At 42.0% G+C, this 23,797-nt stretch overlaps 1 protein-coding gene across 1 annotated transcript in view; it reads right to left on the reverse strand.

Annotated features, from left to right (window-relative positions):
* Positions 1–265: 265 nt before the first annotated feature.
* Positions 266–23,797, reverse strand: part of LOC141769040 (zinc finger SWIM domain-containing protein 6-like) — a 57,051-nt gene continuing 33,519 nt past the window's right edge. Inside the window, exons 3-14 of the mRNA XM_074637669.1 lie at positions 23,484–23,632; positions 20,722–20,872; positions 18,978–19,157; positions 17,769–17,939; positions 17,501–17,647; positions 16,825–16,971; positions 15,687–15,947; positions 14,589–14,724; positions 6,041–6,198; positions 5,719–5,882; positions 4,038–4,119; positions 266–3,933 (exon numbers count right to left, since the gene is read on the reverse strand). Of these exons, the coding sequence (XP_074493770.1) occupies positions 3,068–3,933; positions 4,038–4,119; positions 5,719–5,882; positions 6,041–6,198; positions 14,589–14,724; positions 15,687–15,947; positions 16,825–16,971; positions 17,501–17,647; positions 17,769–17,939; positions 18,978–19,157; positions 20,722–20,872; positions 23,484–23,632 (2,612 nt within the window). The 3' untranslated portion in view covers positions 266–3,067. The remainder of the gene's footprint in view (positions 3,934–4,037; positions 4,120–5,718; positions 5,883–6,040; positions 6,199–14,588; positions 14,725–15,686; positions 15,948–16,824; positions 16,972–17,500; positions 17,648–17,768; positions 17,940–18,977; positions 19,158–20,721; positions 20,873–23,483; positions 23,633–23,797) is intronic.

Raw genomic sequence — 23,797 nt, forward strand, 5'->3', positions numbered from 1 at the left:
TGTTACACACTGGTTCTTTAAATGTGAATATTTTCTGGTTTCTTTACTCCTCTATGACAGTAAACTGAATATCTTTGAGTTGTGGACAAAACAAGACATTTGAGGTCGTCATTTGGGGTTTTTGGAAACACTAATAGACATTTTTTTTTACCATTTCCTGACATTTTATAGACCAAACAACTAAATAAAAAAAAAAAAATCGTCAATGAAAATAATAGTTAGTTGCAGCCCTGGGTGCAAAACAAAAAGGCAGAGGACGTTAAAATACATTTCAAAAAACTAACTTTTATTAAAACAAAAAACAAAAACAAAAAAAAAAATCAATTATTGACTCATTAACAAGATTATAAAACAGTGATTTAGTTACATAAATAAATTGATATCGGTGTATCAAATCTTAATTTCATAAGCATGTATACATGGGTCATTGTAATAAATAAAATGGGAGAGCAGAAGATTCCTACACAAACAAACAAAAAAAGAAAAAAAAAAAACAGCTAGAAAGACTCAGAGGAAATTGTTTCTGAAGAGAACAAGAGACACTGGACAACGTATTTTTTTCACCAAACACACGTGAGGAATTGCTTTGTTAAAGCATGAGTTACACAGCCATTCACTTACTAATTAAGGACACTAAAGCTGGGACCAAGGTGGGTTGTCTCTCACCTCTTAGAACGCGTTTGGTTGTTAGATAGATCTCCTGTTTGGTTACTTTAAAGCGTTAAGACAAGGCAAGAGAAAAGGCTGCTTTTATCTTTAATGAACACAAGAGAGAAAAAAAGATGCACAGAAAAAAAAGAAAAATCAGACATATAAAGAAGGTAAAAAAAGGCAAGTGATGATAGGACAGCTGAACATTGCAGAGGAGACATGAAAGGGAGAAGTGAGGAGACTTTTTTAATCTTAGCTAGATTGAACCTGTGCATAATTATCAATGTGAGTCTTGTTGAGTTGCACAACTATTAAGGGTTATATTAATGCAACATGAGGCAGAACATCAGCCAAGAGATGCCCTTAAATGCATGTAAGGCTGGACACATAATACATGATTTTTAACCAGATTCATCTCCAATTAGGTCCTGTATAAAGCACATCCCCCCCATAGGATCCTATGGAAAACTAGTGCAACAGCTTACATGCATAATTATGTCCTGTGTTGTGTTTTTTCAAACATTTCTCAACCAATGACCTGGAGTAGTCTACCTCCACCCCCTTTCTATGCTTTAGTCAGCAGGAATGAACAATGTTTTTTCTCCGCCATCACCAATTTGACTCAACCTGCATTTTATGACGGGATGAGGCCTTGCGAGTCCAAACAGCCGTCAACAAGGTCAGTCTAGTCCTTCTGATATGTTCTGTTTTAAAAAAAAAAAAAAAAGAGAAGACAAAAGAGAGAAGGAGAGCAAGAGAGAGAGAGAGAGAGAGAGAGAGAGAGAGAGAGAGAGAGAGGGAGAGAGAGAGAGAGAGAGAGCAAACTACAGCGGCTTCAAGTATTTCACATTACATAGAATACTCTGTATAAATTAGTTAACATATACTTTCAGATCCTCCATATTCAGACATATACTATGGCATATATACAGAGTACAATAAATGCTCGCTCATGTTGTGTCGTGTTTTTGTCTTTTTTCCTGTAGTCAGTCGTTCATTTGTTCCGCCTTTTTTTTTCCTGTGTAGAGAAATCCCTGAGAACGTTCTGGTTTGACAATTACTGAAGGTTCCACACAATGAACTTTAACAGTAGAAAGTCTAATTTCTATGATTCACATGCACAGAGGGAAATGACACTGGCCTAGTCTGAAAAATACCGTAAAATGGTGGCTATTGGAGATGAGAGGGGGGAACTGACATACTGACACATCTTCCACGTCTGTTGGAGCCAATTTTCGGGGTTGGAAGTACTGATGACGTAGAGTACAGCAAAGCCGAGCGCAGGAATCTGACTCCACATCTCCTCATAACCTTGGTCTCACTAGTGACTCTCCTGTTTGAATTAAAACTGTCAGCTGTCATAGATGATACATATCATGACAGCAACAAAACAAAAAAAAAGGGAGCAGGTTAAATACCGTATCATGAGGTAGTCGTCTCCCTCTGGGTATCTACTAGAAAACTCAACTAGAACGGTTATTTAGTCAAACGTGGGCTGTTAAAAATCACAGCTGTACTACATTACATTAATGTAATAATAATACTCATTATCTTTGTGTAATGTGCCATCACTGTAGCCTGTCTAAAACAGGTACTCATTATGGAGGTGGGGAGGATCACAACAATAACAACAACACGAGTTAGCTAAGAGCATTGTTGTGTGTAATGAAGCTAATGCCTGGGACCCAGAGAAAACTAATGGCTGCTCAAGTGCTGCTGCTGCTACTGCTGTGTCTAAAAGAAATGCTGATGGCGGCTTTCTGTCAGTGCTAACCCAAGCTGTGCCGAGCCGAGCCGAGCCGAGCTAAGCTGTGCAGTGCTGCCCAGCGCCCACCGGTGAGGGCCTGGACAGAGGGAGGTGCTCCGTGTGGTTTTAAAGCCTTAGTTTCTCTTTGAGGATGCCGAGACGTAGGTTTTTGTTTTTTTTCTTCTTTTATGTTTTTACATGAGCGCTATTGTAGAAGGGGCTTCAGCCACTTGACAACATATTACTCAATATACACTGGAAATAAAAGGGGAAAAAAAGATGCTTTAAATCATAAAAATAAAAGAACAAAAATAAAAAAAAAGCCATTTCACTTTTCATTTTTCCTCTCGCACACATGTAGAGAAATACACACAACATTCACAACGTGACAAATTTCCTCTCTTCTGAAAAATAAAAACACTTCTGTACACATAGTAGTAATAATATTATTAATAATAATAATAGTAATAATGTTTATAACAATAACAACAGCAAGAACAATAATACCGCGTGTGGCTCTGTTGATTTTTTTGTTTTCCTTTCTCTTTTTGCTTCATTCTACAAGTCACATCCCTCTTTTTACTTGTCTATTTTATAAGTCCAAAAGAAGTTCAAAAGGCAGACTCAAGTTAATAGAAAAGTTCTAGAGTGGGAAGGGGAGCCTCGCCCTCAGCCGAACCTCTCCCTCACCAGCATCATCAGTTTCTTTTTGCCCTTGTAGATCTGTTTCAGGTTGTCTATGAACTGGGTGAACTGAATGTGTCCGTCGTGAGCCATCATGAAAGTCTCCCGGGCCTTGCCCAGGAACTCTATGAACTCGCTGTAGTGGCGCGGGCTGATGTGTGTGAGCCGCGAGTGTGTGGTGTTGATGTACGCCCCGATGGTTGCGTCCAGCAGCTGCCTGAGCGGCGCCTTGTCCAGGGACATCAGCTTCCCAGAGTTCCTGCGGCTGTGCAGCGCCGACACCATCCCCGGCGTGGTCAGCGTGCACCGCCGCAATATGTCCGAGAGCACGGTGGCGCACTTCACGCTCTTGACCACCAGGGGGATGACGGCGGCTAGCTCGTTCTTCCCCAGCGAGTGGCTGAGCGCGCAGGCCCAGAGCACGTCATTGATGGCCGGGTGCGTGTCCTGGTTGTAACTGAGGTTCAGGTGAGCCATGGCTAACGTCGCCAGCTTATACGCCCTCATCGGGTAACCCCGGTGCTCCATGTAGCGTGCTATAGTGAAAAGCTGCGTGTAGCTCATCCCCGTCGCCGCCGCGTCCAGTACAATCTGGTAGGCTGTCTCGAAGGCAATGTGGTCCTTTTCACAGAGTGTGAGAGCAGAGAGGGCGCAGTTCTGGGGGTCCTTCATGGCACACTGCAGGGCCAGGGTGCGGGCGGAGGAAGCCAGGTTCTCCTGCTGGTGGCAGTCCAGGTGGAGGCGGACGATGGTGCTGTTGGACATGACAGTGGTGGCCACGATACTGGTGGCTTCTGTGGGGGTGAAGAGGGTGAACCAGCTCTGCATGATGCTGTCCAGTGCGTACACACCTGGCAGACATAAAACAGAACAGAATGAAGTTGGAAGATTAAGTGATTAGATCGAGTACAGCTTGAAACAGACAGAAAAAATGTAAGTAGGCAGGCACACTTACCCACTTCAGTGGCACATGTGACTAACCAGCGCACCATTTCTCTCCTCCTCCAGTTTAATGTGGACAGAGTTATTCTCATCACCTGAGGGAGATGGAAAAGATGTAGAGGAAATAACAACATTAAACTCTCTAACTCGGAACAAACTGCACAAGGAAACTAAATATCTCTTCTATTCAACAGTATGGTTGAAGAACTGTAAGGTTCAATCATTTTATTATACTTTCAACAATCATTATGCATATTTTCAGGTGCATAATTTTTGGTTTGTACTAGAACACGTTTACATACTTCAATGTTCAAAAAACGCTTTATTTGTCTCATACCGGCTGTTCGAAGGCGTGCCAAACTAGCAACTAGGATGTTATTATGCAAATGTGTTACTTGGTGACATCACCACATAACGGAAGAAAAGGCGGGACTTCAATCAAGGCGTTTCAGGCAGTTCAGGAGCAGTGTTTCTGTAGGGGGGGGGTAACTCCCTTTGGCGTGGACTTTGGGCTTTATAACTTTGCAGACCTTTTTCATGCAGAAAAACTAATAACACGCTAAAGGAAAGGGAAAAAGCACAAAAGCATGATAGGTCCCGTTTAAACAGGGACTCATTTTTTCTGTAGTTGATTCGTCATCAAACCTTCTCTCTGTTTCATTTCACATTTGCATTTTGTAACCGGCTGAGGAACACAGCTGCTATGAGGATGACAAAACCCTCAAGCAAACCTTCACAGCAAATACTTATATAATGGAACGTATGAGGAAATTATGAGGAATGTAGTCTGTCAGAGATCAGCATGGTTTACTACATCAGTACAGGCTTGACAAATGCCAAGGAACTATTTAACAATGCATCCTCCCACTTTTCTTTTTTGTACAATGTCTGTGTAAAATCCAATTACACAATCAACCTTTACAAAGTGCACAATCAAAATAAAGAATGACTGCAAGGAAAAATTTACGTTAAAAGAAAAAACAATGAAGTGCCAGTCTTAAAACCTGTCTGATAATAACATGGGTGCAACATTAACTCTCAAAGTTTGAGAGAAAATGTAGTCCTTTGAGTCATCTTCAAACCTTTTTTCCAACACCCAGACATGTTTACATTTTCAGAAAGCTAAAGGATTCACAGAGTTGGATGCGTAATGGTATGGTAGACATCTCATGGGAGTCATGGGGCATGGTGAACGCGCTGCATGGTCATGTAACGGCCATGGAATATGGAGCCATTTAACAGAAACGAGTGCATCCTGATGGCGCAAATAATGTTCCCTCGTGATGTTGCCATATTCCAGGACGATAATGCCACTAAAAATCAACAGATGTCAACATAGGTGAACCACTATGGCATCATGCACAGTAGATTTCATCCCTGTACAAAAATGATTAAATATCTAAAATTTCAAGTTTCATAGCTGTTTCTATCGTAAACAGTGGCCTTATAGGGACTTGATAAAAGTAAAATATCATTATCACACATACATAGCAAAGGGATGTTATGGAAATTGGTTTAGTTTTGGTTATCATCTGTCTCCAGACTATGATGATTCTGTTGAACCTTAAAATTAGCACGGCCTGATGTACATATACATACACATTTACAACCTGACCTGATAACCTCCTCAAACCAGTACCAGTAAATATACAGCGGTACCTATTTTGACAAACGACGTGGGCGTGTTTCCGTACCTGCAGTCCAAGCTCCAGAGAGACTTTGAGAAGTGTGATGTCAGGCAGGCTGTCCATCAGAGTGGCGATCTTGAACGCATCCTGTGCCAGTTTGAAGATGTGAGACGAAGAGTGGATGTTTTTCTGGATGGACTCCAGGACTGTCTCCAGCCTGCGACTGTCACCTAGAAGGGATTAGAACACAGGAATGCTTTAGACTAGGATTATATATATGTGTTACTAATAGTAACTGTCTTCACTAACATCGAGTAAGTTAGCAGCATTGACTTTTTTTTCTGTGTGCAATATGTGTTCCTGTGTCTATTTGCGAATATATCCGTACCTTTGGCAGCAGTGAGCATGGTGGAGGCCAGCTCACACTGCTGAGACTCTATGTGGCTCAGGGTGAACCAGCGCGGGTAGCGGTTGGGCACCACGGACACGATGTGGTGGGGTCGTGACAAGTCACCAGACGAGGCCGTCGACTCCAACACCGGCAACCTAATGGAGAAACAGACACAGAACATTAGAGCCAAGTAACGCAATTCTGCAGAAAACAATTCATTTAAAGGTCCCATATATGCTCACTTTCAGGTTCCTACTTGTATTTTGTGTTTCTTCTAGAACATGTTTACATGCTTTAATGTTCAAAAAAAACTTTTTATTTTTCTCATACTCTCTGCCTGAATATGCCAGTATTTACCCTCTGTCTGAAATGCTCCATTTTAGCACATTTCAATAGAATAACAATAGATTGCAACGGAATTGCGTTGCTGAGCAACAGCTTGGGTCCTTGTTTACTTCCTGTCAGCTGATGTCAAACACATACACTGCAACCGGAAATAAATTGGGACATGTTTAGAACGTTTCAGGGCGAAATTACCAAAATAGTCAATTACGAACAATTCATTTTTAAATTGAACAACAGACAGGAGGTATTTTTGGAAATATGGGGCCCCTACATGAATACAGTATTGAATGACTAACTAAGGAGAGGCGGATAACGTTATATGTAAGATGTTATTGTCATGATGTGTGAGAGTCGCTTATATTATTATTATTATATGTTATATGTTCTTACGTACTGTTGTTTAAGTCTGTCAAGTGTCTGATAGCAAAGTGATAATAAATGATGTTGTGTTGGTGGTGATGGGTGGAACAGACATGACTATTATATGAGTGATAGACATGTGATGGATAACGGTGAATCTTGCTGGTTATGTGTAAATGATAACTATGGGATGGTGACGTTTACCCAATAAGATGTTATTAGGATGTGTGAGGGATGGTCATACTTATTTATTTGTGAATGCTAGCAATGTAATGGGAGGTTTGCTCTAAATGTCAATACTATGTGACATGTAAGTAGCAGCTATCTATCTAGCAATACTTGCCCTGGTTGTTGTCATTTTGATATAGGAGTGATAACTATACTTGCCATATAAACTGTGTGTATATATATATATTTTATTTTTATTTTTTTTGTTATTACTATTTTGTTTTTTTCTGATGTTTTTCTTCTCTGTGATGTAACTTCTTTTGGAAAAACAAATAAAAAGTGAATTACAAAAAAAAATGTTTAAGTTTAAAACTGTGAAATGGTCTATATATTGTATATTTGTGACCTCACAAAGTTACAGAAATCCTGACGGCTCGTTTAAAGGCACTAAACGGGCTGTGTGTATTTCCGTGGATTGAGCATTGTGATACTTTCACAGTATTTATAAAGCTGTATTATAATAAAAAAAGACATGAAAATCTCATGAAAATATAGTTTTCAGAATGCTTTAAATAAGTATCTATTTTAAATGAGCATTAACCAGAGTATGAAAAAGAATAATGTTAAGACAAGAAAGACAGAGCGGCAGAGAAATGGAGTGAACGATAATCAGAGAGACACCAAAGGCCCAGGAATCATCAGAATCACAGTGAAATCAGACAGACAGAAATACTGTACAGACAGAAAGTCTTCATTATGATGGCGACTTCAAAATGAAAATGACTTTAGTGATCACAGGGGGATTACAGTTAGCCTATTCCTGCAATTTACTTCCAACCTAGTATTTAATCACCTAGAAACCAAGGTATAATTAGTATTTTCTTCACTCTAATTGGTCATAATGAAGTCAGAGCCGTGCAACACCTGCTAGTGGATGAAGGGGCTCCACTAGTTTCTCTCTCTCATTATAATAATACTGACAGGGCCAAGTCTTCACGAGCATCACCACCACTACCATTACCACTGTGGCCGGCTCATCTCCTATTCTGCTTCACTTCTCTTCCCTCCGCTCCCACCTCAGTTTCAAAGGTCTCCTTTCCTTCAGAAGACAGCACAACCTGGCCTTCTCTCAGCCAATCACAAAGCTAATTGAGTCCATGGGGAAATTAAGGAATTCACCTTCCAGCCCCGTAAGGCTGGACACACATCAAACAAATACCGACACACATGAATGAAAAGTGCCAGCACACACACACACACGCATGCATGCACACACACGCACACACACACACACACACACACACACACACACACACACACACACACACACACACACACACACACACCTGCCCTTTTGAAAACACATCAAAGCAGCCTGGTAAAAGCAATGTGATGCTAAATGCCAGTTTCAATTTCAGAGCAAAGTGCATGTGATACTGTTGCCACCTGAGTGAAGGCATGCACAAAAACAGCCTCCTCTTCACTCAGTTTTGCCCAAGAGGGCACACGCAGGGCTCGTCTCTCAGAGAGAGAGAGAGAGACAGAGAGAGGGAGAGAGAGAGAGAGGGTGACAAAAACCCAGTCGAGATGCGTGCGAGTGTGAACACTGACACTTGGTGTAAAATGGAGATGTTTGGAAGCCTTAGCAACAGCTGGGTTCATTTCACACACATCTAAAGAGCTGCTAAAAGCCTCCACCACACTGGGGCCTTCTGGAAGATTCCTGGGGTGTAGCAAAGCAAAAAAAAAAGAAAGTTCCCTGGGTAAAGATGGAGGCCTCATCAACATTCCTGTCTTTGTTTGGTTTTCACCAGAGAGCCAGAGGCCTCCATTGGATAGGAGCTTGAGAGGCCTGGGTAGCTGAAAAATAACCTCCTCAAAATGTTGGGAGGAAAATCCATACTGGGCTATTGTTCCATGAGAACAAGCAAAAAAAAAATAAACGATGAATAAAATCCTAACGGACTGCTCTGAAGCGTTCAATCTAAGCACAAGTACAGTATATTCTGCTAAGGTGCGTTGCATATCGAGAACTACTGTAAAATGGTGCACACTGGGTATAAACATGATCATCTTCTCTGTGCAATAACACTATAGACTGTTTCACAGTTCCACATATTCAAAATGTGTCCAAGTTAATTTCCTGTTGCAGTGTATGTGAATGAAACAAGCTGACAGGAAGTAAACATGGACCCAAGCAGTTGCCAAGCAACGCAATTCTGTTGAAACAGTCTACACAAACTCTCTACCTTAGAAATAGAATAGGAGTAGAAGGGTCATCAAACTGTTTTCCGTGACCAATTTGACTAATACAAAAGAAAATGGCGATTGTTGTTAGTTGTTATGGTGACAACAAAACTCACGTCAGTGGGGCCGTAAAACATAGTAAACATAGACTGTCTATGAAGATGTACAGAAGTGAAGCCAAAATATATCCCGGATACGGGAGCTGTCATCTTGAGATTTAGTCTGCGCAGTAGTGATCGGGTGGTGGAACCGCAGTGTTGAGGTCCCGCCCACACACCCGCCCCAACCAATTACGAGCCGAGCATGGCCATAGTTTGTTAGCGAAAGAGAATCACAGGTGCCAATCATGACGTCTGACCCCCTTTTAGCATGAAATAACTAATTAAAACCAAACGTATCAGAAAAATTAACACTTGAACATACATCAGCGTGATAAGAACTACCTAAAATGACAGAAACCATCTTTGCGAAAAAATCTATTTGACATGTACGGCTGTGGCTCAGAGGGTAGAGCAGGTCGTCCACCAATTGGAAGGTCGGTGGTTCGATCCCCGGCTGCTCCTCTGCCATCAGTGTATGAATATGGGTGAATGCTGACATGTAGTGTCGGAAGACTAGAAAAGCGCTATATAAAAGCAAGTCCATTTAAAAGCAAGTCCATTTGGTTTGGCCCATGTCCCATCTACTAACATAGAGGGGGCGTGATCTATGACCTATATACTGCAGCCAGCCACCAGGGGGAGATCCAGATGTTTTTGCTTTGCTTTTTGGGGAGCTGTCATGTCTTCCATCTTTATATACAGTCTATGATAGTGAAGTGTTGTCGCAGATCGCCGGGAAGAGATACCGGACGCAGCTACCGGCGACTGTTGGCTGGCTAGTACGTTCTTTAGTTAGATAACGTGTTCCTATTCTACTTCTGTGCTCTTAACTCAATGACAAGTGTGCTTAAAACATCAAATTAAACTAATATTTCTTTACAGCACTGCCATGGCTGGGTATAAATGTGTACTATCAATGATGTATAATGCACTAACAGTGAGCTGGAAGAGGCAATCAGCCCCTGTGTGAGGCAGCGAGGGAAGCTCTGGTGTCAAACGGGTCCTGTGGCACTGTGGCACCCTGTCACATCTGAAAGCAACACAGCAATACTTAACGTACCAGAAATATTCAAGGGTGACAATGTGGAGGGTAGTCTGCAGACGCCATATAATCAGATGACACAGTTAGTAATCAGATGTTAAGGAACATGGTTGGGTTAGGGTTAGTAGATTTGGAGGATTATTTATGGAATACAAAACAAAGTGAAAGCCAAGAAGAAAGAGCGAGATGGTGATAAAAAGCAGTCGAGCCAGGTTTTACCTAAATCCTGAGACCCTCTGGGAGTTCTGGTCAGCATCACCATGACGACTGACCTCTCTACCTCATGCTCCTTTCCCCCTCTGACTGTAAACACCCTTCACTTTCAGAATCCATCAAGCACACATCTATCACCTTAAAGTGTCACATCCGCTGGAAGACCTCCACTCTATACACAAACTCAAAGTTGGAAACCTTCATAATGCCTGACAGGAGGGATCAAGTCACACACGACCCGAAACGTAGCCCCCTCATTTTAGTTCACTCCTCTTTTTAAGTGCTTCGGATGCTTGAAATGACATCTGCTTTGGGTGAAGTATTGTTTTCTACACAGCGAGTACCTCATCAGAAAGTCCTCGCTGTCAGGTGAAAATCTCAAACATATCTCACTTCTCAGTAATCTAGGAAAATAGTCTTATTTTAGCTTGACCTCTGTGCGTTTTTTTTAAGATTTTCCAAGAGGTGTCGAACAAATTTTATGACCACCGAGAGTTGTAGGATTTTCTCCAACTGAATGAAAACATGAACATGCACAAAGATATTTAGCAACACATACTTGCAAAACGATACTTTTTACTCCGGGGTATGTATGGTGATGGTGCAGTAGCTTTGGTCAAGTCCAGATGTTAAGCTATATATAAAAAAAAAAATCAAGATGCTGATGATATTGCTCCATTGTTTTCAATAAGTGGTCCAATTTGACCAGATATTATTATCATCTGTGAGTGCACGTGTTACAGTATGTGTCTAAGTACACTCAAGATCACTCAAGTTCAGTACTCAGGACTAATTCTGAGGTACTTCCACTTTACTTGAGTATTTCCACATTGTGCCACTTTTTGCTAAAACTCCATGATATAAAAATTCACTTTCAGAGGGAAATATAGATGATAGAGTTCTATATACAACGCATATGATCAGCTTATAAAATATGATGCACTGTTACAGACGGCACTACTCAAGATTATGTGTTGCAATTAGCTTCACCTCGAGCAGAACACTAAAATGCAGCTTACATGTTATGCATCATTAATGATTAATTAATAATTGAACTTTTGAATGCAGTACTTTTACTTGTAATGGGGTTATTTTTACAGTGTGGTATGGCTACTTTTACTTGGGTAAATAATCAAAAATATTTCCTCCAGTACTGCATCTATGAATTCCCTGCATCTTAAAGTCAAAATGAAATGAAAAATGCCTTTTTAACCCTTTCAGATCTCCTATCCAGTCATATTGTGTACTTTATTTAACATGCAAAAAAAAAAAAAAAAATGTCTTCGTATTTATATATCAAAATCCAATCATCTTTTCTCCCTGGAAAACAAAATACAACGTGTGCTTACGTAAGCTAGTACCAACCAATTTCAACCAATAATATCATGACATCCATCCATCAATCAATCTGCAACTTTTAGTGACAAGGGAGGTGTGTGTGCTGTATCTCCGTATTGCCAGCTCGTTCTCATTCCCAGGGCGTCAAATACCGATGCTTTGTGTGGATGGGTCAAAACAACAAAAGGCTTTCATCCAGGAGACCGCTGTCCGTGTCCTGTGTGTTAATTTGAACTTTCACTTTACAATCAGCTGTTCGTTCGTGTCCCGTGTTCACGTCAAGTCACATTTTCACTGTACAAACGTAGTCATTTTAAGCCCAACCATGTTGGTTTTCCTAAACCTAACTAAGTGATTTTGCAGCCTAAAACTAAGAAGGTGTTTTTGTTTAATTCACAACATTAAGCACGTGTTCACTGCAACCAAATATTGATGCCGAGGGGTCATTGAGCACGTGTTAGCACTTTGTCAGGGGTCTGGACAAAGCGCCAGTATGTGACAAGTTTGGATGAAAATGTGTTGGTATCACACTACATTTAAAGCCCGTCCACTTTTTAGCGGTCCAATCAAATGTGAATGATTTGCTTGAAATACCTCTCGTGACTTTAATTTGAAGTCTGGCTTTTTTATAAAAATGTTTGCATGATAAAATGATGAAAATATTTTAAAATCTTTGTATTCTCAGCAGGTATCAGGCTGTCTAGGTCTACACAGGTTGGCTTAACATAAAAGAAAAAAGGATGTCAGCTCCCTGTGAGTGTCATTGGTGTGTCATTGTATTAGTTTATCCTCAGACTACACAGTTATGCTATACAGCGCTGTATATTTAAAGATTATGGATTATGCAGAGGATCAAAGGTTGTGGATTACAGCGAGGATCTAGATTCATTAGCATTAGAAGTATCATATCTCATGTGCAAATCTCACATGATAACAGGCGGCAGGGATTTGTCTCTTTGGCTTCCAAAGAGTTGCGATAAGGACGTTCTCTGGAGAGGCAGCAAGCTTCTTCTTCTTCTTCTTCTTATGTGGCTTTCTGGGCAGCTCGTGAACCAGTAGGCAGCTCCTCTATTTTTGTGTTGGCCGCTCGCACTAAGCAATCTCACGGCATATGCTGCTCTCGCACGCTTTAATTAACTTTACATAAACACACACTTTAAAAAATACTGCATATGCATTTGTGTATGAAGGCAGTCTGACTTCCTCGCATAAAAAAAAAAAAAAAAAAAACAGAAGCTGGTTTGAGAGCAACTGCGAAGGAGAAGACAAATAGAGAAAGTGAAAAAGCGTGAGTGTGTGTAAATGAGCGCGAGAGACTTTCTCCCTCTCCTTGTATCAATGATAGTGTTATAATGGGTCCATTAAAGTAGCCCTGGTTCCTTTACCTCCTCCTCTATATTTAACTGTCCGCTGTCCCGTGGGAGCGGGGAGGTATATGCTATCATATTACACTACGCTACATTACACACATTCATTATGTGCTGAGTAGACACCCCTGGCTCCCAGGAGCACCCATAAGTGGTCATATTATTCTAAATCGCCGGTTTCACACCACAGGAGTGAGGATGGAGGAGGTGAGGGGAGGAAACGGGGAAGGTGAAGGGAAGTAGCGAGGGAGGGAGGGGAGTGGCTGACTCAGGGAAAAACAGGTTTGGGACTTGGGTTTTAGAGGCGAGGAGGGGACACTCGGCGGTTGGATGTGCAACCTTGAAACCAAACAATGAGAGAGCCAACCATGTTGTTTTGGTCGTTTTCAGTTCCTGACGCCTCCAAACTGGTTAACTGGAGGAAAGTGTGAATGACGCGTTTGTTGTCCTTTTGTTCTCCGTTTCGTCCGACTGTGACACGCGATGGTACAAGCCAGAAAAAAGAAAAAACCACACACTTCTCATTCATTCACTAATCATTTGCCAGTTTCTCAGCGATGGACTCGGAGAAGCTTTGTAGAAACAACAACAAACATCTTTCCCACACTGCCCTCTCCCTGTTGGCCCTGCATGTGTGTGTGTATGTGTGTGTGTGTATGTGCTTCCTCCTCATTACAGCCACACTAATTACACTCTCATTAATGTAATTAATATTCACTGATCCAGCTCCCACTAGTCACAACATCAAAACACAGCAGCGCAGACTGATTAACACACATACACATGTACACATTGTCCACAGATGAATACACACAGGAGCTTAATATAGAGAGATCACATGGAAAATGCACAGTCAGACCCACAAGCAGGACGGACCCCTGACTTCAACACACACACATGAAAGCACAGACAAAATGCTCTATATTGGTACCATCCTTGCATCCATGATGCAGCCACAGTGACTGACTTTAAAGTTTTAGGGAGAGCATGTACTAGTCTGCACAAAATAGGATACTAGATATCTGAGGCGTCACAATATATAAGAATACGTTTCAGAGTTGGACATATCTGAATGTGATCCTCCAGTTTGAGTTGGTTAAAAACTGAAATCTGAGTCTATTTACACTCGGATGATTACATTAAGTCTGAGGTTTTAGTCCCCGCTTTAAAAAAAACCCGACATGTTTTAAGAGTTTTCCGTAGTAATTTTTTAAAAGGCTCCATTAGCCCCAATCTCTGGAGGATTGTTTTAATCCAAAGATCAGCATTTAAATCTTCAAATGAAAATCAATAAAATGTGATTTACAAGGTTTTGACATGATTACAGCAACACACACACACACACACACACACTTAAGACCTACCGCATGGCTCTCAGTGCAATTTTGTACGCCAGTTCAGCGTCGTGAGGTAGGAGAGAGGTAAAGAGATAGCGGGCGAAGGTGTGCATGGGAACACTCTCTCTGTGGACGATCTCTCCAAGGCCAGAGTACGGACCAGCTGCTCGGAAAAACAAAGAAAACACACAAAAAAAGGAGGGTCTGTTTTTAATGATGGAACAAAGCGGTGAAAGAAATTCGCCAATAAAACAATTATCTGTCTCGCCATAAATGTTATGGTATGGTATTGAGGTTTATGATATATACAGTATAAACAGACAACAAAAAAAACAAGTACATTTTTATTTTGTTGTATATTGAGTTTTTCGCTGAGGAGTGACTTATCCCTCGCAGCCAGGAAGAGGCGAAGCCACGCGGCATTAAAACAAACTGTGATGTCAAAAACCATATGGTCGTGTGTGCAGACTTCGCCTCGCACTCTCTCCCTTTCCCTCCCCCCAACGTCTCTTCCTGCACTTCCCCTCGTCTCTGGTGGGTTATTTTAAACCCCAACAGGCTCCTAAGCCACAGACCACATCACACAGTGGCGCGGCTGCAGCCTCCAGGGGCCCGCAGAGGCCTCGGAGCCGGGTGCTCTATTAGTAACGGAGCCAGAGGTGGGTGGTCGCGCCGGGGCCAAGGCAGGGCTGGGGTTTGGGTGGGGACTGGAGTGGAGGTTGACTGGGCCGACTCCCTCCTCCTCTTCCTCCTCCTCCCTTTCCCATAACCAAACCTCATTCTGCTCCAGCCCCAGTCCTGTAAATGTACACACTGTTGTGTGTGCACGCATGTGTGTGCTGACACAATACCCCTGGTGTTACTGTGTAAAGAGCTCATTTTGGTCTGGCCCAGGGCAGCTCAGCCTCTATTTGCACCACAAAATGAAAGGATAATAAATAGTGAGACAGAGTCCAATGTGTTTTTTCCTGTTTTAGCAAGAATGTGTGTGTGTGTGTGAAGGCCCCTGGTGCGTGGGAGGGAGAGAGAAGAAAGAGGGGAGGTGTGTCTATATGTGTCTGCTGCTGGGAGATGTAGTGAAATAAAGGGACAATAAGGGGTGAAACATTATGTTAGCTCCCTCACCCTCTAGCAGAAAGACGGCCTGTTTACGGAAGATTTTGACCAGGGAGTCGTCCAGTTCCACTTCCTGCAGCTTGGCCAACAGCTGCTCTTCGTTGCGACACACCTTCTCCTGAGCGTACAGCCCGTCCGGCATCACCCGCTGCTGGCCCAAGCCAACCAGAGCCGTCTCCACCGCCAGCGCCACGTACGACTCGCCGTCTCCTAGCAATCGCTGCACAGGCATTCGTTGGAGCTCTGCTCGGCTTACGACGCTGGAGCAGTCTGCGAGGAAGAGAAAAACTGAAAGTTAGTGGAGGAGAAAGGGAGCTGGACCAAAGGAACTGAGTTGGCATAAAGCGGCAGTCAATGTCTGTGTTATTCTCTGAGGTTTTGGACACGAGATGAGTCCGTCTCCTATAGAAAACCACTATGTCAGTCACACAGTAGAGGTCTGAACCCAACGACCATCCAAAATAAAGATCAACGCCTCAGGAGCATTCCTCTGTTCACTTCTCTACCTCAGAGGAGAGGGCTATTTCTGTGAGCAGAGGAGGCAACGAGGGACAGAGCAATCGCGGAGCGTAGGAGAGGAGAATTGAAAAAACACAAGAGGAGGTATGATAAGATAAGACAAAGAGACTGAAGGTGAATCTGCACTTAAACTATGCTTTTATCTGCATTCTAATGTAGGATGAAAGACCTGAAAAATATGTCTTGTTATGCAGCTACATAGACTACAAACGGCAGGAATGTGAGTATAAATCATGCATTTTGTCCCTTCAATATATAGCATGTTGAAAAATGTAAATTTTATAAACATCTATGTATAAATACACAAATGTTTGTGTACTTTGCCTTTCAAGATTATAGCCCTGTTCATTTTGTATAATGCTATACTTATAGTATTGTTTTGTATGTGGTTAAGTTACCCATACACACAGTATGTTATTATATACAGCTTATGTCATATATATCATATACAAATCATATAGTACAAGTATGTGGTAATGAGAAAGCATAGACAAAACATACTATATGATCTTTCTGGATTTGTGTTGGTTCAGAATTTATTGTTCCATAAAACCAGAGCTGTGTTCGAGGATATGCGTACATTTGTTTTATTCCGGCTGCCAGTTACTGTAGGTCAGCGGTACGGTACCTGAGAGGTCTAAGCAGATGTTGGCGCCCTCGTCTCCCCCTCGTCCCGACTCTGTCAGGGTGCTGAACAGGGTGCCGATAGGATCCAAGGGGTGTCCCACCCAGCCCTCCATGTTGGTTATGGAGGTGTGGCCTTTATGGAGCAACTCTGAGACATGACAGGGCAGATAAAGACACAGTTAGCAAAGAGAACCGATAAAGGGATGCTGTTAACACAACGCCACAACCATGTACTTTAAAACACATATATTTATCAATGGCCTTCACCAAACAGAGCAGCTGAAAAAAACCACTATAAAATGACCCACGATGGGAAAGTGAACAGTTCTTAAAGCAAATAAAATGATGAGGACATTGAATAAAAGACTAAATGAAAAATGTACTATTGAAGGACAGCGGCTATTTCAACAACAACACAACAATTTCTTCTCTTTGCTACTAGCAATTAATTACTCCAGCTTCCAAAAAATGATGACTTAAAAACAAGCTTCACTGCAGGAGGATTTTTGGAGAAAATTTTTCTGTGCACGTTTGTATTGTGTGTTTATGTATGGGACAGATGAAGGATGGTGGTGTTTGTATGTGTAATAAGTGAGAGTGGTTTGCTTGCTAATGTGTATTAGCAATAAAAAATTAATCTGACAATAAGAAACTTGAATAAAAAACACTAGCTCTACCTTTCTTGTGTCGGCGGAAGTACTCCAGTTGCCTCTGCTGTTGCCGTCGTAATGTGTTCACCACGGCGATGGCAAGTCGGAGGGCTTCTCTCGGGTACCCGTGTGAACGCAGGGCATCCACCCTGGCGCAGGCCGTTGGGACATGTTCTGAGGAAAAGACTACATTTTTAACTCACAATATTCTTCCAATTGGCTGCTGTACATTTCTCAGTCCGACGTATTGTGTATAAATAACTCATCGCATACACCTACGTGCACACAGACTCACCATGCCACAAGGGCCAGCCGCGTGTGTCAAAGAGGGAGCCCTCCTGGTTGTCATGGTAACAGTAGTTGGCATAGAGGTCACTGGCGATAATGTGCTGGAGGTGTCGGTCCTGCCAGTGCAGGTCACAGGCCTCGATGGCCCGTGTGAACACAGTCCTGTGGGGGCGCATCTCTGCAGAAGAAGAAGAAGAAGAAGAAGAAGAAGAAGGAGATATGAGAAGATTTAAATGTGTAGTAGGCAGAATATTTTTGCATCATTGGACAAAAATTCCATAATAACCTTTCAGCATATCGTAATTCAAGTGTTCTGAGAGATAACTAGATGTCTGCACCTCCTCATGGCTCTGTTTTCAGGCTTAAAAAAATCTAGCCTGTGATGGGAGACTTTGACCAATCACAGGTCATTTCAGAGAGAGAGCGTTCTTATTGGCTGTTCATTCAACGAAAGCAGCTGTCAATCACTAAACAGTACACTACAAGATGTTTCTGAAAACATTTGAAGTGAGAAATAGGCATTACAGTAACAGAATATTGATTCATATTTGATCAGCGCTGCCTAGTTTGACCGTTTGATCGGAGTTTGCGAGTGATTGACAGCTGCTCAGCGACAGCAAGGCTCCAGCTCGGCTCTGATTGGTTGTTTTCCTCCGGTCTCTGAAAGAGCACCGGAGGACACAGAGGCACATAATTTTTTTCAGATTACCTGTCTCATGCTCTACTGTCAGGATATAGTGACAGTAGAGCATATAATCATATTTGCTCCATTTCTACCCACTGCTGCTTTAATCCTCCATCACCTTCAAGCTAAGCTCCACATGCATGGTCATTTGGTTGCTTTTTTTGTCTTAAATGATGGAGCTTTTTAAAGTCTATTAATAACATGTTAATTTTTGGTACATTAGCATAATTACTATAAACAAACATAACCATCACCTACGAGATTGGCAGCCTGTACCGGGGCTTCTACACTGTAGTTAATCTGCTGACAGTTAAACTGCACGAAAGCTTTGAAAGTGGAAAAATCACCTCCAACAGGTTGACTGTTTTTTGATCAGGTTTAGTGAAACCCAAACATGCAGAGTGATGCTCGGGATGAACATGAATGTAGGCTTCACTACTGATGTTCACTGTAGCACCTCTCCCCTTGAGATACGCTGTTACAAAGTTAAATATGTTATTGACAGACATACAAAACTTGTCAATCTCTGACCTTGGTTGCCATGGGCACCCTGAGGCAGTGAGTGGGTGAGGTTGGGCAGCTCGTTGCCGTGGTTACCGTCCTCCCAGGGGCAGACGTCCACACTGTTCCATCTGCGCAGCTGGCGCAGCCATGATGACTTCTGCTCTGCTTTGCAGTGGGGGTTCAGTACGATGCACATCCACAGGGCACCTGGACACCCACACAAACGTAAAAGCACACACACTTTAGTCAGCTGACCTACTTCCCAGCGTGTGACAGTGATGTCAGCACCGAGTCATGCAATGCAAGTAGGTGCGTCTGTTGAGGTTTAAAAAATCCTAAATACAGTTATCATTCAAGACTGAAAGCTGGAGGCAGTTTTCAAAGATGTGCAGCATTCATAACATTGTTTCTTTTTTCTTTTAGTGCACATTTTGTATGCTGCCGCCATCTTGCACTGGAACACAAAAGTCTGTGAAAACAGAGAACTTAACTAGTCCCGAGGCAACGCTGACTGCACACACATCATTTTGGAGTAAATTGGAACAAACAGAATATGAAAAGTGGCTATGTCTCTGGGGATGCAAGCACATTCAGGGATTTTACTCTCAAGACTGCCGGAGATATGTACACTCTACAGCATGTGCGTGTGCGATTGTGTTGTACGTTTGCATGTGTGTAAAGGCAGAGAGAGTTTGGGGAGGAAGGACGAAGACAAGGACAGAGACGGAACATGAAGAGAGAAATACAAAAGGTGCAGAACAGAGGGAGAGCGGAAAAAAAAAAAGTGGGAAATAGAAAATGAAATGGGAGCGGAGATGATTTGGACGAGGAGACATGGGTGAGGACAAGTGAATGAGGCTTGGCTTTGTGTCTGGAGGAGAGCAGTAGCTGCGGCTCAAAGAGGAGAAAGACAAAAGAGGGGGAGAGAGAGCGAGAGAGAGCTGCGCCGAGAGGCAGCATTCACCGCACATCAGGGGGAGTGATAAGGACTTGGGAAGAAGGGTTTGAAGTGTGGACTTCAAAGAGGCCGTACACACACTTCCAAAAATACGTGGGATTGAAACAGATGAGATCACTGCGCTGTCCTCACAAAGTGCAGAACAAGACCAAAGGGAGAAAACGAACATTATCATCAACAACGGCTATAGCAGAAGCAGCGACTTCAACCGAGACATTAGAGGAAAAACAACAAAGACGGGAGACGACACGCTGTCCCGGTGACGGGCTTGTTGGTTGTGTGGCTTTGTGGAGGAAGTGTTTTGCTGTAGGTACAGTACATCTGTCAAAAGAACTGCAACACTATATCAAACCAAATGACTGCATGGTGAGCAGCACTCTGTCACATCAACTAAATATATAATGTTTGAAAACATTACCGAGGTCATAATATTTGGGGGTTTTGATGAGGCGCGATGTGCCGCATTAAACGGCTTGTAATTCACAAAGACACTCTCTCTGAGCTGCCAAACTTGCGTTCACAGCGAGAGAGGGAGAGACTGGGCTGTCAGCGATGAGTGTGTGTGTGTGTGTGTGTGTGTGTGTGTGTGTCTCAGAGTGTGTGTCTATGTGGGCTGTCTTGGACACAAAGGACAAATAAACAAACACGGGAAGAGAAAAAATGTGTGTGTGTGTGTGCCTTTGTCTCAATGTCTGGGTTCGATCGCCCACCTTGCTAAATCCGTCCGTGCCTGTGCATACCGGGGAAGAGTGTGTGTGCACATTTTGTAGGACAGTCATTGTGTGTGTGTCTGTGGTGTGTTTTTCCCCTCACCTAGCTCGTCCCAGAGCTGTCTGTACTTGTCGGTCATGGTGGTGCCCTGCTGTCTCCACAGCGCCAGCCGAGGGTCGGCCATGAACTGTTCTGTGATCAGTGTTAACATCCTCGCTCCGTTGGAGTCACGCATCTTCAGCATCTCCCTCACCTGCAGGAGGAAGAGAGGAGGAGACAGGGAGTTAGACGGGTTACGTACTGTACACACACCCACACACACACACACACATGCACATAGTTTATACAAACAGAGAGCTGTGAACACACAGACACACACAGTAAAGCAGTGGTGAAGGAAGTATTCAGATCCTTTACTTAAGTAAAAGTACAACGATGTAAACATACTCTATTACAAGTAGAAGTCCTGCATTTAAAATCTTACTTTAAAGTAAAAGTACAAAATTATCATTAGCAAAATGTACTTAAAGTATCAAAAATAAAAGTACTTGTTCTCTAGAAAAATTGCTACTGACTGACATATTACCATACAGTATATTACATTATATTATTAATATAGATTCATTAATGTGTAAGCAGCATTTTAACTTAAACAACTACTTTATATACAGTTTTGTCCTGACCTAGGGGACAGGCAGAGAGATTTCTTGTAAGAGATCACGAGCCAAAAAGATTAGAAACCACTGGTTTAAATCTTAAACAATATGTTGTATTTTATAAGCTTACCATGTGTTTTTTTATGTCAAATATTACTCTGCGACTAGTAGCTTAAGTTATCTAATGAATGTAATGGACTAAAAAGTACAATATTTTCCTCTGAAATGTAGTGTAGTAAAGTATAAAGTAGCAGAAAGTTTAAATACTCACGTAGAGTACCTCAAAATTGTATTTAAGTACCATACTTGAGTAAACATACTTAGTTACTTTCCACCACTGCAGTAAAGACACACCAAACAGCTGCTCTCACAACTTAAAGACAAGACATACAGAACTTCACTGGATGACACAAAATAAATGACGCAGATAGAAAAATGCTTATATGGAAGTTCATCAATGACAAAATCAAGTGAGCGCCAAACAAATTCACGCAGGTGTATCTTTTTAGATATTTATAGTTATTCATGACTGTATCATTTCCTATCTTGAGTGTGTGATCTGCTGATCTGGTTGCTGAGGTGCTGCATATTAAATTTATATTATAAATTGTCCTTACAGGGATAAATAAAGTTGACAGAACAAAAACAATCCTGCATACACAGTTCCATACCCACATCAGGCGTCACTTTCTAACAATTTTATACTGACATGCTTTAAAAAAGGACCCATATCCACCTGCTAGCATTGTTGCTGAGTGTTCAAGTGGCACAAACTGTCAAAATTGAGAGAGTTCATTCAACTGGAATTACAAATATTCGCTCAAACCAGAAGACCAAAATTCCTCTCGTACTGTCCTTGCTTTCTCTCAAATATTTCCAGCACTTTACTACACATCATGTAAGATCGATTACCATTCAAACCATTTTTACGCCCTCGGAATAGTTTTGTGGTTTCACTTCAGAAATATTCTTCAAAAGTATTTGCATACAACACAAACAGAGCTACATTGTACTTTAAGGCTGAATATTTTCAGTGATTTCTCATTATTTTTTAAACAGAAATCCAGAAATGTGTCAGCGTTAATTGTAGATATACAAAATAAAGAGAGTGAAAATCCAATTTTGAAACGAAGAATACAAAAATCAGTGTGAAAAAAACAGTTTAACCATTTCTTTTCTTCCTCTCTGGTACTTATTTTCTCTTTACTTTCTCTTTTCTGAGCTGTCTGAATCGCAACAGGGGCTTGTTTATTGTAAACTACGATGGTCAGCATCTTCTAGCAACAGCGACCACTGTTGGGTGAAAACATTGTTTTAAACTGATCTGCTACTCTTAAAAAATGTCTGGGTAATTTTTTGGTGAAAAGCCGTAAAAAGTAACATTTTTGTGCAGAGAAAAAGCACAAAAACTATGTGTGTTTTTGTCTCTATGGTGAGAGGAGTGACAACATTTATTCACAAGAAAAAGACACAGGAGGAGCACATATACACAAATGCACATACAGCAGGTGTGTGTTTATCATTTGAGGGCAGCTCGATGTGCGTATACGAATGTGTATGTGACTCTGGATGTGGGTGTGTGTGAGTGGACAAGCGTTTGAATATATATATATATATATATATATATATATATATATATGTATATGTGGCTGTCAGTGGGTGTGTGTATACTGAAAAGGATATAACAGGCATCAAAGAGCACGAAGCTGAGAGACATTCTGAAAGCCGGGCAGGGTGGATGATAATGGCCTTGGCTTGCAGACTTTACATAGCGCACAACATTAGCGCTGGCCTAGCTCTGCCACTGTAATACACAGCAGGCAAACACCACACATCTCTCATGTACTCGTTTATAGTGCATAGTTATAGTTCTCCCTCTCTTTATGTTACACTTCCTTTCTGCAATTAGCTCCAGCTAAGAGCCTGCCTTTTAATGTATGTGCCAATATATGTAAGTTGTTTTGTCTGGGATTGAACAGAGAAGGCCTCTTTTCATGAGGGAATAGAAGAGAAGTGCACTAAAGAGAAAGAGAAAATATTTATTAACAGGATGCAGAGGGGAGGATCTGTTCTCGCAGAGAGACGAGAACACCTAAAGGGAGGCGGGAGGATCCGTGTGCCTGTGGCTGTGGCAGTCACGGTCGGTATGTGTTGTATGCGTGTTGTTATGTTCTGTATGTGGATGAATGAATGTCGCTGGCTCCTGACCTTGCTGAAGAGCAGGTTGAGTTGCTTGCCCGAGCCGTGGTATCCTCCCTGCGACAGGAAGAGCTTGACTTGCTCCTGAACCTGCTCCTCGTCCAGATGCCAGCAGTTCTCATCGTCTACGCTGGCGCCTGCTGTGGGGTCCGGGGCCCCTACACACACACACACACACAGATATGTTATATGAGTATTAGGCCACTGTATTCCTGGTCTAGAATGATGTATCAATAGTATAGGCTCATATGCAGTATAATGTTCAGATGCTACACTCACAAGTTATGATATTTTATCTTTGAAAAGCGCAATAGTCACAACTC

This window comes from Sebastes fasciatus, chromosome 6 (assembly GCF_043250625.1).
Source record: "Sebastes fasciatus isolate fSebFas1 chromosome 6, fSebFas1.pri, whole genome shotgun sequence".
Lineage (NCBI taxonomy): Eukaryota > Metazoa > Chordata > Actinopteri > Perciformes > Sebastidae > Sebastes > Sebastes fasciatus.